This window comes from Plectropomus leopardus, chromosome 7 (assembly GCF_026936395.1).
Source record: "Plectropomus leopardus strain MGB_pleo_1.0 chromosome 7, ASM2693639v1, whole genome shotgun sequence".
NCBI classification, from domain to species: domain Eukaryota; kingdom Metazoa; phylum Chordata; class Actinopteri; order Perciformes; family Serranidae; genus Plectropomus; species Plectropomus leopardus.
This window is the reverse complement of record NC_142182.1, coordinates 8,724,667-8,741,385: the sequence shown is the minus strand read 5'-3', so window position 1 is coordinate 8,741,385 and position 16,719 is coordinate 8,724,667. Positions and strand designations below refer to the sequence as shown.

The window sequence follows — 16,719 nt, the reverse complement described above, 5'->3', positions numbered from 1 at the left end:
GAATCTCTCCGTTTGTACATGATGGCACCTTTTCTCCTCTACTCCCATTGCAACTTGACTTTTTTTTCCCCTCTCCTTTTGTTGTCGCTTTCCCTCAAGTGTGTGTGAAGACTGTGGAAAAACATTTGATCATTTAATCATTTTAAAAACCAACTTGTTTAAAAAAAATTAAACCAAAGTAACAACAGCCACTTGTTTCCAGCTTCAAAAGTTATTTAGTTCCAAAATATTATGTTAACAGAATATTTTGGGACTAAAAATTATATTTTGCATGTATACAAGTAGATGTTGTTATGACTTTGGTTCTCTTTTCAGAAAAAAACAGTAAAATAGTTAAATATTTTGATAAATTTAACCTCTGAAACCATTGATTTTCACAATAAATTTATGTTTTATAAACATGCCACCAAAATTTGGTTGGAAGTTACAAATCTTCCAGTTTTAAATTAGGTGAAATTAATGTGAGAAATGTTTAGCAGAATTACAGGAGCCAGTGATCCAGCAGAGTTTGTAAGGTTTTAACATTTCAGCTGCATGAGAAGGTAAATGTTGTTTGGTTTTGGAGCCCTCTGGTGGTTGGAGGTCAGTGAAACAGCTTTAGGGCTTCATCCATCACAGTATTGATACCTCTGCAAACTGATCAACACCTATTGGTCTGATTGAATCTGTGTTGCTCCCTTGTGTTTCTGTTTGTCTTCTTTAGTGAAGAACAGTTTTTTAGGTGTGGACTTTGTGAAAGTGCAGGTTTCCTGACTGCGCTGTGTGTCTCAGTGTGGGAGGATAGAAAAGGTTCCCCTGTGTTCACTACAGTAGTGACTCACGACATGGAACAGGATGTGTGTGTGTCTAAGTTCATGAGCAAAAACTGTGTGCGCAAGAAAAAGTGATGTGTGTGTGCAAGCATGCACAGGTGGAAAAGAGAAAGTGGGTTATACACAGCCGTGCATCTCTGAGAGAGAAATCTGGCGGTGGATCGTGTGTGTGTGTGTTCACTATGCATTTTGTAATTTCTGTCGCCTCGGACCAACATCTTCCTCCTTTTGTCTCCACTCTTTAGCCAGATTTACACAGACTCTCTTACTCAAATACAATTTATCCGTTTTTAAGTCTGAACAAATACATTATTACCTGTGTAGATAATTCTTTCTCTTCACCATTTCCTCCGTTTTGCACTGATGATGTGGTATAAAACACTCAGCTGCCAGTCAGGATAGTTCAGTGCTTTAAAGTGGGACACTGGAGGAGCAGCGGATGATCACAGCTTGACTTTTTGTGTATTTTTAATTTTTTTTCATCAGTTCCATTGTTGTTTTGAAGTCTCCAGGATGGACTGCGTCTCACAGAACATGCGAGGTAAGATCTTCTCAGATAAATTAGCGCTCTTTTAATCAAAACTGAACAGTTTGAGGTGGAAATTCTGCATTTTCATAACAAATAAATGATACAGAAGCAGCTGTTTTTTGTATATTTAATACAGTGATAAAACAAAAGAAACCGGTTGAACAGCTGAAAAGACAAAGAGGAACTGTAGAGACAAAAGTGTCCTTTTTCTTATGCAATATTTACCTCATATGTAATCACTTGATATAAATATGACTTGAACACTGTTTTGCAATTATTGATATGAGAGTGAATGTGATATTTTTTATCAGACAGCTTGCATAATAATATTATTATTGTTATTATCATTACTATTATAACAACAACTATTTATATAGCACCTTTTTTTGACAAACAAAGCAAAGTGGAAGCAACAAGGGTGACTTCCAGAGGCAACATAAGAGCCAAACAATAACGCCACATTAAGGCCAGACAAGTTTAACAGCAGAATTAAACAAGAGAGAAACATTTACAAAACAAAAATAACAATAACAACCCGTTCTAATGAGAGCAAATACAATTCAAAGAATAAAAGCAGTTAACATGGAAATTATAGTAATAATAATAATAGAATTAAACATGATCAAGGCAGAATTAAAGAAGAATTTAAAAGAAAAAAATGAATTAAAATAGATGACGTGCTCTGTCCTTTTAGTTGACTGACTCTGTTAAACAGGTTTACTCTGTTTTTTATAACTTTATTAAATAAACAAGGTAGCTGCTTTTGTATCATTTCTTTAGTTGTACTTTTCTGCATGGAAATACAGTCGTTTCCACCACACAGATCAGTAAAGCACCTGATTTTCATTGCCAATAAAGCCTGAATAGAGGTTATAATGCTCCGTTTTGCTGCTTTCTTTTACACAGAGGTTATTGAAGTATATGCTCGTTAACGTATGGTGTTATATTTAATATTCTGGCATCACTTAGAGTATTTGAGTTAAATTTGTTTTGCAGTTTATGGTCTGAAAGATGAGTTTCTGAATTTTTAATATCATTAACAGTTGTTATTGTTGTTATGTCAGTAATTTCTGCTTTATCACGTGTGCGGTGTAAGAGAGAGACCACACACTAAAGTCACAAACATCAGCGTGAATCTGAGCTTGCTGTTGCAAAGGTCAAATGTGAGTCATTCAGTTGCATTAAAGTCATTTTGTGCCTAAAGGTCGTCCTGTCAGCTAACAGCTGTGTTTCCATCGTAACAGTCAGTGACAGCGTCCGTCAAACTGAAGGAAACGTGAGTCAGTGTGTGGTTTGTTAACAATGAAGAGAGGGGAAGCAGATCGAAGACCACACGAGTCTTTTTCTTGCCCCGATGAGTTTCTAGAGAAAAGCAGAACAACGTTTTTTTGGAACATGTCATGTTTATACAATTTGAAATGGTTTGGCCCCTCCTTCATTGTTTGACTTTGTGTGTACTCGCTCAGCAGTGGTGGGACAGTAACAAAGTACATTTACTTAAGTACTGTACTTAAGTGCAGTTTTTGAGTATCTGTACTTTATTTGAATATTGTTTTTTGGAAATGTTTTACTTTGACTCCACTACATTTGAAAGACAAATTTTGAACTTTTGACTCCACTACATTTCTATGAAGGCTCTCGTTACTTGTCACATTTGCTTGGAAGTCAACTGATGATTTATTTATTTTTTTCTAAAATGCAAAAGTTCAGTCCACATTTAAACAAATGTAAATGCAACTGAGTTAGCTGGGAAGCTTATTTTCATCAGTAGTCCCTTGCCTGGTGTTAAAAGGACTCATAAAATAATAATAATTTATATATATATATATATAATGAAAATACAGTATGTAGAATGACAAACAACATTAAGATTACAATGAAAGGAACACAATATAGTAAAACATGTTTAAGTTAAAAATATACAACACAGTTTAACAATATCAGTGTATAAAATCCAAATAACAGTATGAGTATAGTTATTTTTAAATTAGGTACATTTTTTAATTGTTTATTTCTAATAAACCATTTCTCATAACTGCACTCCAGCCGGACCAATCAGGGATCCGCTCTGTAGCTAAAATCGTCGGCAGCCAATCAGGTACTGTTATATTTGATGACGTCACATACCGGCCGCTGCTTTTAAAAACAACAATGGCGGCTCGCGCACTGCTCGCGCAGCGACAAGCTAACGTTAGCAGAGTCAACACAGCGACAGGTGAAATTAACTCAGTAATAGAGTCGATAATAACAACTAAACAAGGGCAAGAAGATACACTCGCGGAGTTTCTCGGAGGAAAATACTTTTTAAAAACCTTTTTTTGGCTGGATTTGGCAAAAGCTTGATTTACTAACTCGTCGGTTGGTGATGAAGATATTTACAGGTACAAATTCAACGGTTTCGCTGCTAAATGTTGTCATTGAGAAACACATACAAAGGGTAAATAAACATACTTTTATTACATATATATATATTTTTTTTAGACTATTACTGTCTAAGTGACAACATGTAGAGGCTCGTGCTCAGGTGGGGACTGGCTGAAGGAGTTTATCTGTCAAAGTGAGGACTCCCGCCCACTGAAAGTTTTTGGGAAGGCAGAGTCTGGAGGGGTGTACTACCCAGCAGGTTCAACTATTATATTGCTCCGTTATTTTTCTCGTGACAGCTGCACATTTAGCAGCTCTTACACTTAAAACTTGATGCAGTGGATTTAAACATTATAATTAAGAAATGTATTTAGGTTTGACACTGACCTATAATTAAGGAGAGGTATAAATCACTTTAGTGTTTGGACAAATCCAAGTAAAATTAATTTTATGCATTGAATAACATCTGTGATAAATACTGAATAATATCTGTGATAAATACAAACACTATCAGCTGTATAAAAGCAGTGTAAAAGCAGACTTTCTAATAAGCACTGCTGAATGAATGATACTGATATACTGTTTCTGACTGGTCAGCCTGTGTTGTTTCTATTGTTACTGTTATGGCATTTTAGCTGTTGTCATCATAGTTTATATTTGTTGTTTGTGTTGGTTGCTATAGTAAGATGGCACCTTGCTAAAGGTGGTATGGCTAATTTTGCACATAGCATTATTTTTTTTTTTCTCTCTCTCTTTTTTAAAATTATACACACACACACACACACACACATATATACACATATATATATATTTTTTAAATCAACTTTATTTATTATTTATCATTTTCTTTTTATTTCATTTTTGGAGGCAGTTTAATTAATACTTTTAGCATTTTACTATTGTCGTTGTGGTGATCTATTGCGCTATGCCTGGTGCTATATTTATTGTTGTATGTTGTACTGTACTTGTTTTGTGTCTTGTTGTATGTTGGTAGCAACAGGAGTTTTGGGGATTAATAAAATTAATCATATCCTATCAGAACCAAGCATGTAAACAGTGGTAAGGGTATGGTATGATCTGAAGGTATTATATTGCATTTAATGTGAATTAACATCATCCTGATTTAAGATATATAGTGACTTGATAAAGTCTAATATCATCTGTGGTTTTATAGAAGCATCTTTTAGAGCCACTGTGGATAAATTGACCAGAAAACAGCACCAACACATTCAGTAGTTGAGTGAGAAACACAACCATAGAAATGCAGTGAAGTAAAAATAAAAGGTGACAGAATAAAAACTCAAGTAAAGTACAAAATGTATTATTGTTTTATTACATCACAACACTGCTAATTTGTGTGTGTGAGCAGATCAGATCTCAGAGCTGCTGAAGCCTCACAGAGTGTGTGTGGTGACGCCTGTCATCATGAACTACTCCAGTCAGCCATGTGTGAGGTCGGCCAACAGGTTTGTGGTGAGTGATGGACAAATTTTCCTCCTAACGAACTAATTAATTAAACACAATAAGCGCTGTATATATGACTAAGTGACGGTCATGAAACTTATGAAGATGTCGGAGAAAATTTTCTGACATTTTATCAACAAAAAAATAAATCAGTGAATAATGCTCTGTGTGTGTGTGTGTGTGTGTGTGTGTGCGTGCGCGCTGTTCTGTGTGGGGAGTTCTGGGTCTGTCAGTTCTGTATCTAACGTCTTGTCTCTCTCATGGTTCTGTTTTAGGTGCTGAGTCTATGGAGAGGCTACCTGGTTGTAAACAAGCAACCTGTCAGGGTAAACCACAGCTGTTCAAATCCACATCTAAATCAGACCAACTCCACCAGCCTGTTATCGGTTTGAATCTTCTCACTGGTTCTGACCCTTTTAAACAGTTAAACTTATGATCTCTGTCATTTGCAGAGGAGTTGCAAAAGCATGGGGGAAAAAGACAATGGGCAACTTGGTGAGAAATGTTCCACAAATTGAAAGAAATTTGTAGTTTTAAAAAAATATTTAAAAAGAAATAGAGAATAATTTCCAGAAAACTACATTTTTAATCACCATAATTGCATATTGAAAATTGTGTAACAGAATTATCAGAATTTTTAGGGACTTTGTTTTAGGTCATTTCCTTGTTTATTTGTGGTTTTTTTTTTTTTTTCACTAATTTTGGGGTAATTTTCTTGCACTCTTTACTATTTTCTTGCTAATTTTTGTGTAATTTCTTCTTAAGTTGCTCATTGCCTTCTCATGTTATTGAATAAAGTGAAGCCAATTTGCACAGCTTTTAAGGGTTAATTAACTACTTTCTGCCATCAAAATACATCCTCATGTACGTGATCACTGTCGATGGAAAGAGAAGCTGCTATTGAATGTTAAAATTATTATTTTTTTTAGTGTTTAGAGCAACGCAAACTAAATACCACGGTCATTGTGTGGAGGTGGAGGCAGAGATCTTGAAACCAGGCAAAAAAAACCCAACAAAATTAAACAATAGCTTTTGGTGAACTTTTTATGTTTTTTGGCTTTTGTTGAATTTGATTTGCTCCGCTTTTCCCACTTACTCATTGTGTGTTTGTCTTTGTGTGCAGGTGGAGAGCACGTTCAGCTATTTGGAGATTTGCTCCATCAACATTCACAGTCTCACGCAGGTACACTGTACATACGTATATATATATATATATATATATATATATATATATACACACACCAATTTCTTGCTAATTTTTCAGTAATTTCTTGCTAAGTTGCATATTGCCTTATTTTTATGTTTTTAAAAGAAGCAAAACCAATTTGCTCAGGTTTTGAACGGTTAAAATAGGTCATGGTTTATATGTGTTTACTGAGAGTAAGCATCTTACGTGTATAATATTATGTGTGTGTTGCAGATTGTGTTGGAGACAGACAGGCACACTTTGTCTTTCAGTGTGTTTCATGTTGAGGATCTTGAGGCCATGGTCAGACACATGACCGCCGCTCTGAAGAGGGTCTTCCCTGATGCATCACCAGGGTGAGTCTGTGCATGTCTCGATACTCACTATTGAGCAGATATACTACTGGCTTATATTCCATACGCACAAGCTGAATTTTAGTCTTTACCTTCTCTGTTCCTCTTTTGGGTCGTAGTTTCACCCCGAGCCTCCAGAACAGCTTCAGTGCTTCACGTCATGAGGCCCGTTTCCACTGCAGAACCTGGGGAGTAGTTTTACAGGGTCTCACCCGCTTTATTTAATTTCAGTGACCCTGTAACCATGTAACAATGTGACTGTCACCCTTGGGTTAGGAGCATTATTCCAAAATAATTTGCCCTCTTTCTATCGACTTGGAAGAAGACCAATCGTCACTGCTGATTGATAGTGAATGATTACAGCTTCACTTTTACTTTCATTAAACTGTATTTACATACGTAAACATTTGTTTGAGCGTGTGTCCACCACAGGAACCGCCACTGTAGGACAGTTTATGAGAACTTTTACACAGGTAAAGCAAATCTTGCGTGCGGCCCTGAAAAACTGCTGGGTGAGACGTCAACAAAACGAGTGCCATTTTTAATGCTGCATTCATGTGATGTCTGAATAATCTGACATCTTTCGCACTGGGAAAATTCTCATGAACGGCCTCTTATGTCTGAAAAACAACTTGGCAACTCAGAGATAATTTTACAACACAAGTTGTCAACTTGACATCATAAATGTGTAAACACAGTGGGTAAAAATCAGTGTTTGGTCAATGGTAAGAAGCTTTTTTTATTAATTCACATATGGAAACAGCTAGCAAACTCTTGTTTAAACACTCTTAACATTAAAATGCAACCCATCTTCTTTGTAGCTTCCATGTTATTCACAGCCTCAGAGCACATGAACACAATGAAGTAGGAAAGATAACTTCCCAACTCGGAAACTCCGACCTTCCGACATCACATGAACACAATATAAAGCCCAGCAGAAGAAGAAGAAAAAAAAGATGATAAAGATGAAGAAGAGTTATTACGTCACGATCAAAGCTGTCGTAGAATGAATACATCCAGTGGGTCCTATCGGGGACCTATACTTCAGTGGAGGCACAAAGGCCCAGAGGCCCGACTACGCGGCCGTTCCTGTAAATGTTCACGCCTCCTAGGTTTTACCCTGAGTTCCAGTAGTGGAAACACACCAATAGATTCTCCGGCTGTGGGAACTCTACTGGAGGAATGAGCAGCATTCATGTTCAATCATTTGGGGTTTAGATTAGGTGTTGGAGAGAGCACTTTACGCTTTACAGCACCACCGTGTCTAAACAGAGCTGAAAGCATGGCTCTCTGTCTTTTTGGTTACACTGTATGTCAGTCTCAATCAGTGTATTTTTTGTCCTTCAATCTTCAGAAAGCTGTTAAAGACGATTCCTCCAGATCTCCAGCAGAGACTCCTCACACTGACCGCTGTGATAGAAGAGCAGCTGGAAAGTCAGCCTGGCTCCTGCGGTATGAACCCTTCAGTTTACACTAGATGGTCACCTGTTTGATGAAGGTCACACTGTCAGCCTCTTAATGTTCAGCCACCATCACCTGTTATTAACACCTGGTGATTTAAAGATTAGTTTGTGCAGTGGTTCCCAACTGGTGGGTCGTGGTCCAAAAGTGGGTCCACTCTGACCATGTCAAGTTTGTGAAAAACCTGCATTATTTTGAAGCACAGTGAATTTGCAGCATTGAGTTTTTAGAGTTTTTAATTTTGAAGCGAGGGTTCCTACTGTAGAGTGAGATTTTTTTTTCGAGAATAGTAACTATTTCCTTGGTATCATGCGATCTGTTTTTACAGTTTCTGGCTATAATAAATTTTGTGATTTGGGCGATTTTGATTTTGGTTGGCCCACAGGTTCGGAAGGCATGTTTTCTTTAAAAATCACCCAAAAATTTAAAAGAAAAAAAAATGCCAAAAAGTTTTAAAGAAAAAAAAATGTTTAGTAGGAAACAGAAATCAGAAAAAATGTTAAAAGAAAAAAGTTTTGGGCGATTTTTTTCCCCTTCTTACAGATGCCCGGGCTAAGACATGCTAGAAACACCCCTGGTTTTAACTAATTGCACTTTCTTCATTCTGTTTTAAGCCTGCTTTTTATTTAACTTTTGTCAAATGAAATAAAAAATGTAGTCATTTCTCTTATGTTATGACCTTGAACTAACGGCTGAGGAGAAATCTGGATCCAGTGGCTGGACCAGTTGGGAACCATTGAGCTAGTAGAGGTATTAGTTTAGTAAACAGCAGGTGTACTCAGATTATCACTGATACTTTAGTGTCTTAGTGAAGTATTTGCAGGCTAACAGTGTCTGAATTTATGTTTCTCAGGAGGATTTTCTGACACTTATGCTGCTCTCTGTGATTTCAATGAGATGCCATTCAGAGAGGAGATTCAGTGGGTAAGTCACGACTGCACTGGAACATATACGTGTACCAGGCAGGACTTTTTTTAAGTAGGAAAATGTTAGCATCTGTGTATCCGAATCAACGATGGTTGACTGTTTTGGCAGGATGTTGACAACATCTACTGCATCAATAAGCGGAGAGAGTTCAACTTGCAGGACTTCAGCCACTTAGACAGCAGGTGAGATGCAGTACAGTGTTGTGTCATCCAGCCTTAACTAACCTTTGTAACACGGTGTTTGAATCCCTGTCCTCCCCTCTCAGGGACCTGGCTTTAGCAGTAGCAGCTCTGTCTTTCAACCAGTGGTTCACCAAGATCTACTGCAAAGAGCTCAAAATGGTAAACTCTTATTGTTTCTGTTCCTCTGTTGTTAAAGATATATATTAAACATTTTGGGCTGAACCCTCAGACGCCCAGGCCTATGACGCCAGTTGAAATGAGGAATAGCAACAGGGAGGCAGAGAGGATTGAGATATATAAAAAGACGTTCTTAAAATACACTTGAAAATATCTATATAAGAAATGATCTAACCCTTTTAATTTTAATTTTTTTTAAACTACATTTTAAAAATCTACCATGTATATGTGAGACCAATATATGTGTTAGCTTGCAGAGAATTTGGGAGCACAGTAACATCACAACTTTCTCTTTGTCCGCTCAGTCGATGGACATCCAGCAGCAGCTGACTTTCTTGCTGTCCAGATCTCCCAGTTTGGAGGAACTCTCACTGGAGGGCAGTGGACTCAAACTGTGAGTTTGTGTGTGTGTGTGTGTGTGTGTGTGTGTGTGTGTGTGTGTGTGTGTGTGTGCAGTGAGGCAGGTCTCAAACATTGAGAATAAATATCAGTACACCGAGTTCGTCTCTGGTGCAGCTGCCGCTTGGGGATTTCATTAAAGGAATTATATTTGGAGTAAGTGTGCGGCAACCAGGCAATAATACATGACACACAGAGAAATGTATTTACTTATGTATGTACTCCCAAGCCAGTAGACGTGTTTAAATCACCATAGAGAAATGTCTGCATTGATCTTCATGAAAACTTCTGCTACAGTTTATGGAATCCCTGCAGTGCCTGAACGCAGCAGGACACAGGTTAATAAATCTGCAGCAGCTGATTTGAGACATGCTGCATGAGAGCACCAGCTGATTTAGTTATTACCTCCATGCATTTGTTTTGTGCCATGCCCCACGGCCCTAATAATAATACTAATAATGATAATAATAAATAACAAAATGAACAACAATAACAATAATTAAGAACAAATTCAGGTAAGAGAAAATATTGATGAATCCCAAACATTTTAACGCTCGGTTTTAGCACAGATTTGTGTGTACGCACTGTCTGTGAATGAGGTCCATTGTGCCACTGTGCAGTGTGATTTCCCGAAAAAGCTCTTTCCATTTGTTAAGCCATTGTTGTCATGCTTTACTGTGATTGGCTCAGCTCTTTAGAGTGTTGAGATGCAACAATTTCAAACATAATTATTACTTTAGGAAGACTTAATTTATAATTAAATTAATAATAGTTAATAATAGTTATTTTTTCTGATGTTTAGCTGCGTCTGAGTTGTTTTCTGTCGGTGCATATGTACGTCCTGCTCATTCTTGTAAACATTCTTGGAATTTCTTTAAATTCAGCTCAAACGTTCACTTGGACTCAAGGATGAACTGATTAGATTCTGGTGGTCACAGGTCAAAGTTCAAGGTCACTGTGACCTCATCTGTCTCATTCTTGTGAAAGCCATATATCAAGGGTATTTCTTCAGATCTGACAGTAACATTCACTTGGATTAAACAATAAGCTGATTTGAATTAAGTGTTCAAAGGTCAAGATCACCATGACCTTGCACCCATCTCATTTTCGTGAACACAATATCTGAAGAGAGCCTGGAGGGAGTTTCTTTAAATTTGGCACAAATGTCCATTAGGACTCAACAATGAACAATTTAGAATCTGGTGGTCAAAAGTCAGAGGTCAAGGTCACGGTGACCTCATATAACATACTTTCAGCCATAACTCAAGAACCACCTTGACACTGTGCTGATTGTTTAGCTCTTTTGTGTGTGAAGCATCCATGTTTTCACAGACATGGATGTAAACTCAAAGTGCAACTTGTGGTGTGCAGAAACATACAATCGTGTGGCTTTTTCTCATTCTGGTTTCTAGTCTAGATAACAGGGAGTAGTTGAGAAGTAACCTTGTTTCTCTGCTGCAGGGACTTTGCAGTCAAAATGGCAGCTGCCCTTCGGGACCACGACTCCTCTGCCCTGCAATCCATCAACCTCTCAGGCAATCCAATCGAAGACAAAGGTGGGATTTTAATACATCACATCTGAGGGGGGAGAAGCACAGGAGGAGAACAGAGGAGTAGTTGAGCCAGGTGGTCAGTTTTACTGTTTGCCTCCTCTGTGAAGTTTTGTCAGTGAAACGTTTGTTTAGCTGGAATGAAACTTGCCATCTTCATGAGCTTCACATGCAGCTCAGGGTCACATCACATCTGTAGCTGATGGAAATGATGGCTGTATTCATATAATTTATGTATTTTATCATAAAACTCCAAATAAAAGTATAGACCCAATTAAATGCCCAAGCTCTTCTACAAGCCTGGTGTGGTTACACATTTTGACAAATTCAAGCCTGTCTCAGTTAGAGCCTCGTTACCATGCAGTTCATTTTTGTAGAAGTTCTTGGATGTATAAAACTGGGTTGTTGGCTTCTCGCTGGAGCTAATGTTAGGCAGTTGCTTAGCTTATCCATACAAATATTAATGTTTAAACTTTTGTCAACATGGACATGCTACACGCAATGCTAAAAGACTGATATTTGCAGAGTAAACAAGAGAGATGCAAAAGAGGTTTAAATAAGTAGTTTCTATTTCCTGTCGTTGTTCAGTTCTTCTTCTTCTTCTTCTTCTTCTTCTTCTTCTTCTTCTTCTTATTATTATTATTATTATTATTATTATTACTATTATTATTATTACTATTAGTATATGCTTTACAGTACATTCAGTTAAGCAATGTAATACTTCTTTGTGCCTAAAGGTTGCACCTAAGAACGTGTTTCAGTATGTATACTGGATTGGACACAGATTGTGTGTGTGTGTGTGTGTGTGTGTGTGTGTGTGTGTGTGCTGTGTTTTTATTCCCAGGTGTCATAGCTCTCAGTCAGGAGTTGGGAAATTTAGCTGAAGGACTCAAGTACCTTTCTCTGTCACGGGTATCAATGACTGCTAGAGGTACACACACACACACACACACACACACACACACACACACACACACACACACACAATAGATTTTTACAACTTCCCATCGTTGGTCTGTTTGTTTTTGTAGTTTTATACACCAGGAGGATGCACAGTGTGGACATGGTTATTGTGAAGGTCATATAAAGAGAAGGTGGCTATCACCTGGACAGCAATATAACATCATAACAACTGATTTTTGGAATCTGTAGCCTGCAACCACTGATGTCTTCTCAAACTAAACACAATTTTTTCACACCATTGACTTTCCATCCGCTGATCCTCCTCCTCCAACAACATGATGACTCTTTCTGATGTGTCCGTCTCCAGGTCTGGGCTATCTGAGTCAGGTGTTATCCTCCACTCATCTGCTCTCAGCATCTCTGACCCACCTCGACCTGTCAGCTAACCCTGGGTGCCTGGTTACTGAAGAGGCCACGGTACGCTCTTTTATTTGTCACATACTCAACATGTAACATTTTGCAGTAAAATGCCTGTAGTACAAAACAGTAAACAAATAATGCAGAGAAAACAAGACAAGTTTGAAAATCAAATGATAATTTCTGTTTTTGCAGTTTCTAGCTGCAATAAATGATGTTATTGTAGTGATTTGAAACATGGGTTTGGAAAGCACGTTGTCTTTAAAATTTACCCAGAAATGTTAAAAGAAAAAAAATTGCAAATTTTTCTAACTTTTTTTTTAATCGGCAGGAAATAAAGGAGTTAAAATTGAGCACAACCTTAAACATCTACAGCAGTAAAATGACACATACACATTAATGCAGCAGGAATATTCATCCAAAAACATCAGAGAGAATAGGAGAACACTTGCAGGGATGCAAATTTATTGGTAAAATCGTGTATGAACCCTGTATATACATTGTGTGTGTGTGTGTGTGTGTGTGTGTGTGTGTGTGTGTGTGTGTGTGTGTGTGTGTGTGTGTGTGTATCTTGCAGTTTCTCTTCAAGTTCTTGTCCAGCACTAATTCTCTGTCTTATCTGGACCTCAGTGATACCCACTGTCCTCTGGACACGGTCAGTAACACTTTATAATGTTGTATCTTCTTCACTCCTGTAAAGCTAAACAACCCAAAGGAAATACAGTCAAACATTTGGAAAATCAGCTGGCTGTCAGAGGAGAAGGTTGATGTGATTTTATCTTTGTGCTTTCAGTACAGAGATAGATCCAGGACATGGTTAGTCTAGGGGACAGGGCCCACTGAGGCTGCATATATACACGCTTCAGATTTTTGTGCAAGGCAGCTGTTGTTAGTTAAACTGTTGTTAATTATTACTTTATTCTTCTGTCCTTGTTATTCTGCACTCAACACTCTCTAATCGTAACTTTCTCCTGCAGTTATTTGTGTCTCTGTCTGCTGGATGTTGTTACAAACTGGTGCACCTGAACCTGGCCAGAAATCCTTTCAGCCACAGGTCAGCTCCACCGCTTCACTGTGATTGATAAAATGGCATGAAAAGAAAACACAGCCTTTGACAATGTTTGAATGTGTTATTTGTGTGCGTATGTGTTACCGTGTGTGTGTGCATGCGTGTGTAGAAAGGTGCGGAAAGTGACCAGGAGCATTCAGGAGTTCTTCAGTCAGAGCTGTGAGCTGAAATATGTGGGTCTGTCTGCAACCAAACTACCTCCACAAGCTCTCAGGTATGTTGACTCCTGACAAATAATATAATATTCACTTTTTTTTTTAAAAAAAAAAGTTCGAGACCATGGGAACTGTAGTTTGACATTATAGTCTTAGCTCAATGTCCACTTACAAACTGGGATGTGTATGACGCCTAAGAGTGGGCCACTGGCCTAAAGTCCAACTGACAAATAATACAAGAATTTCCTCCTAATGAGGTGTAATTGCTCACATATATAAATATAAATGTATAAACTTTTGTCAACATGCTACACATCATCAGCTCGCTTACATTCTCCACATTGCAATAGTTCACTTGATTTACTAAAACCATGAGCACCAAGTATAATTCTTTCACCATGATACCGGCACATAGACTTTATTAATGCCTAGACAGTGGACCAAAGGTGTTTTATTTAATATCAGTGAAGTTATTCGCCTAGCACATATGCCGAAAAAGTATTTTATCTTCTGAGTTTACTTCCATAGTACGCATCCCACTGAATATGTGCGGTAATGTTTCTCCCGCCGGCCCTGCCCACGAGTTCCCGCTCGTCTTATAGACTTTACATTGTGATGACGTTACAGATTTTTAAATCACTTTTCTTGACTCCAGAAAAGTTTTATAAGCATAAAACCACCATGGCTCAAAAATTCAGAATAAAAAGAGTCATAATTGACCTTGTTTGAAGTTCAAAGTGTCCTGTCAGCAGTTTTACATCATGCTTTCTGGGCCGCAGGGAATTTTTTTGCTGCAATACCGCGAGTGGCTGCTGGTAAAAATTTGCTGCAAGGCTAAAATGCTTTTCTGTTGGCCTGTAAACAACAGAGTGTCAAAAAAAGTTGTGATTCCCTCCCTCTGAAGTGGTCAAAAACTCACCTATCAAAAAATTATAAACAGTAATCCAAGTAAGTATCCAAGCTGTGATTATTGTTTTAATAGGAAAAGAGCCGCTGTGGTATGTAGCCAGGTGCCGTAAAACAGCCGTCTCTCTCTCCTGTACCAGTAATTTTCATACTTGTTTAAATAAACAATTTGATAGTGGCTTATAATATATATTTAATTTTTTAAAATCTTTTTTGGAACAAGTTTGGTACTACAGGGTCTGGCAACCAACACTCGTCTCTTTGGGCTGAAGTTGGACATCAGCAGCTGTGAGGTACACTACACACTCACACACACAAATCCAACAAACACCTTGTTGTGTGATGATGAGTCACAGAAGCTACAGCAAAATAATTAGTGTGTGTGTGTGTGTGTGTGTGTGTGTGTGTGTGTGTGTGTGTGTGTGTGTGTGTGTGTGTGCGCGTGCGTGCGTGCGTGTGTGTGTGTGTGTATGTGCGTACGTGCATGCGTGCGTGTGTGTGTAGCTACGTTCAGCAGGGGCCCAGGTGATACAGGAGCATATCTCTGAAGCTACTGCTATCAGAAGTCTGGATATCTCTGACAATGGTGTGTGAAGTCTCACACAAACACAAACACACACACACACACACACACACACACACACACACACACACACACACACACACACACACACACACACACACACACACACACTGATTGCAAATGAGCGATTGGAGGCTCAGGGCATTTGTTATGTAATTTGCACCAGAATTTTATTCTGTGGAATAAAAGTGATTTTAATCTTCCATGTTGCTCCTTCTCTCCTCCTGTCGGCCTGCAGGTTTTGAGAATGACATGGTGACTCTGGTTCTGTCTGTCGGTCGATGTCACTCTCTTCGGCACCTCTCGCTGGGACGAAACTTTCCCATGAAGTCCAGGTCCTTTTACTCGCCCACTGTTCATCTTCTCTTAAGATCAACTTATTACACAGACACATGTAAACCTTGACAAGCTGATCTTCCTAATAATAATCTTGGAAGCTGACTACCTTAATAAAGAAAAAGTAAAGTAAATATAAATACAAATTTTTTAAGTTTTCTTGAAATTTAGCTGAATTTACTTAATTTTGTGAAGTTGTTGCAACTTAAATATGACATGTAGATATACCTTGTTCTTTTTAAGTGTTAGCAACTTCAGTAAACCAAGTTAGTCTGGCTTAACTTGGTCATTACTAAAATGATTTTGCCAGTGATGAAGTAGGAGATCTACAAGGTCTGTTGTCTTAAAATGTTTCAGAATATTTATAGTTTGCAACCGGCAGAATACAGATATGTAGCACAGTTTTGGTTTGGTTCACAGTTTGGTTTACTGAAGTTGCTAACGCTTAAAAAGATTTATTTACTAGCAATTTTTAAGTTGATATTAAATACTGCACACAACAGACATGTTCAGTTTAAAATTGCAGATGTTTTTCCTTTTCTTTTGTCAATTTTTGAGTCATTCTGTGGCCTTGGATTGACATGTCCCCTTTCTGTCTTCCAGAGCTCTCACCGACGTACTTCATCGTATCGCTCAGCTCATTCAGGATGAAGAGTGTGTGAGTGACATTTCATTTCAATTCACTCACAGTCACAGTCATTAATATTCCCCCTAGAATACGAAAAAGGGAATTCTTGAACTTCTCAAAATCAAACTTGAGAACTTGATTTGAAAAAACGTATTACTGAATGAAGTAATTATTATAAGCTGGTTAACGATTCTGTTTTTTTTTTTTTTCAGTGTAGAGAAAACTTGAAATTAGACAAATTCTCAACTCTCACAATTGGGTAGAATACACTTAATAAAGATTTCTGCAAAACCATCAGGGATTCAACACAGCATCACA

General features: G+C 37.9%; 1 protein-coding gene across 3 annotated transcripts in view; it reads left to right on the top strand.

The window, feature by feature from the left end:
- The first annotated feature begins 596 nt into the window (after positions 1 to 596).
- Positions 597 to 16,719, top strand: part of carmil2 (capping protein regulator and myosin 1 linker 2) — a 53,684-nt gene continuing 37,561 nt past the window's right edge. The window contains exons 1-20 of one of the 3 annotated variants that reach the window (XM_088079800.1): positions 597 to 1,353; positions 5,075 to 5,178; positions 5,445 to 5,495; positions 6,293 to 6,352; positions 6,590 to 6,711; positions 8,063 to 8,160; positions 9,023 to 9,093; positions 9,205 to 9,278; positions 9,362 to 9,437; positions 9,761 to 9,849; positions 11,316 to 11,410; positions 12,249 to 12,335; positions 12,675 to 12,784; positions 13,302 to 13,379; positions 13,702 to 13,778; positions 13,903 to 14,007; positions 15,078 to 15,147; positions 15,359 to 15,440; positions 15,676 to 15,772; positions 16,377 to 16,431. In XM_088079800.1, coding sequence (XP_087935926.1) covers positions 1,326 to 1,353; positions 5,075 to 5,178; positions 5,445 to 5,495; positions 6,293 to 6,352; positions 6,590 to 6,711; positions 8,063 to 8,160; positions 9,023 to 9,093; positions 9,205 to 9,278; positions 9,362 to 9,437; positions 9,761 to 9,849; positions 11,316 to 11,410; positions 12,249 to 12,335; positions 12,675 to 12,784; positions 13,302 to 13,379; positions 13,702 to 13,778; positions 13,903 to 14,007; positions 15,078 to 15,147; positions 15,359 to 15,440; positions 15,676 to 15,772; positions 16,377 to 16,431 — 1,629 coding nt within the window. In that variant the 5' untranslated portion in view covers positions 597 to 1,325. Of the gene's footprint in view, positions 1,354 to 3,485; positions 3,723 to 5,074; positions 5,179 to 5,444; positions 5,496 to 6,292; positions 6,353 to 6,589; positions 6,712 to 8,062; positions 8,161 to 9,022; positions 9,094 to 9,204; positions 9,279 to 9,361; positions 9,438 to 9,760; positions 9,850 to 11,315; positions 11,411 to 12,248; positions 12,336 to 12,674; positions 12,785 to 13,301; positions 13,380 to 13,701; positions 13,779 to 13,902; positions 14,008 to 15,077; positions 15,148 to 15,358; positions 15,441 to 15,675; positions 15,773 to 16,376; positions 16,432 to 16,719 lie in introns of those variants that run through there. The other 2 variants (XM_088079799.1, XM_088079801.1) reach the window with 2 other exon arrangements.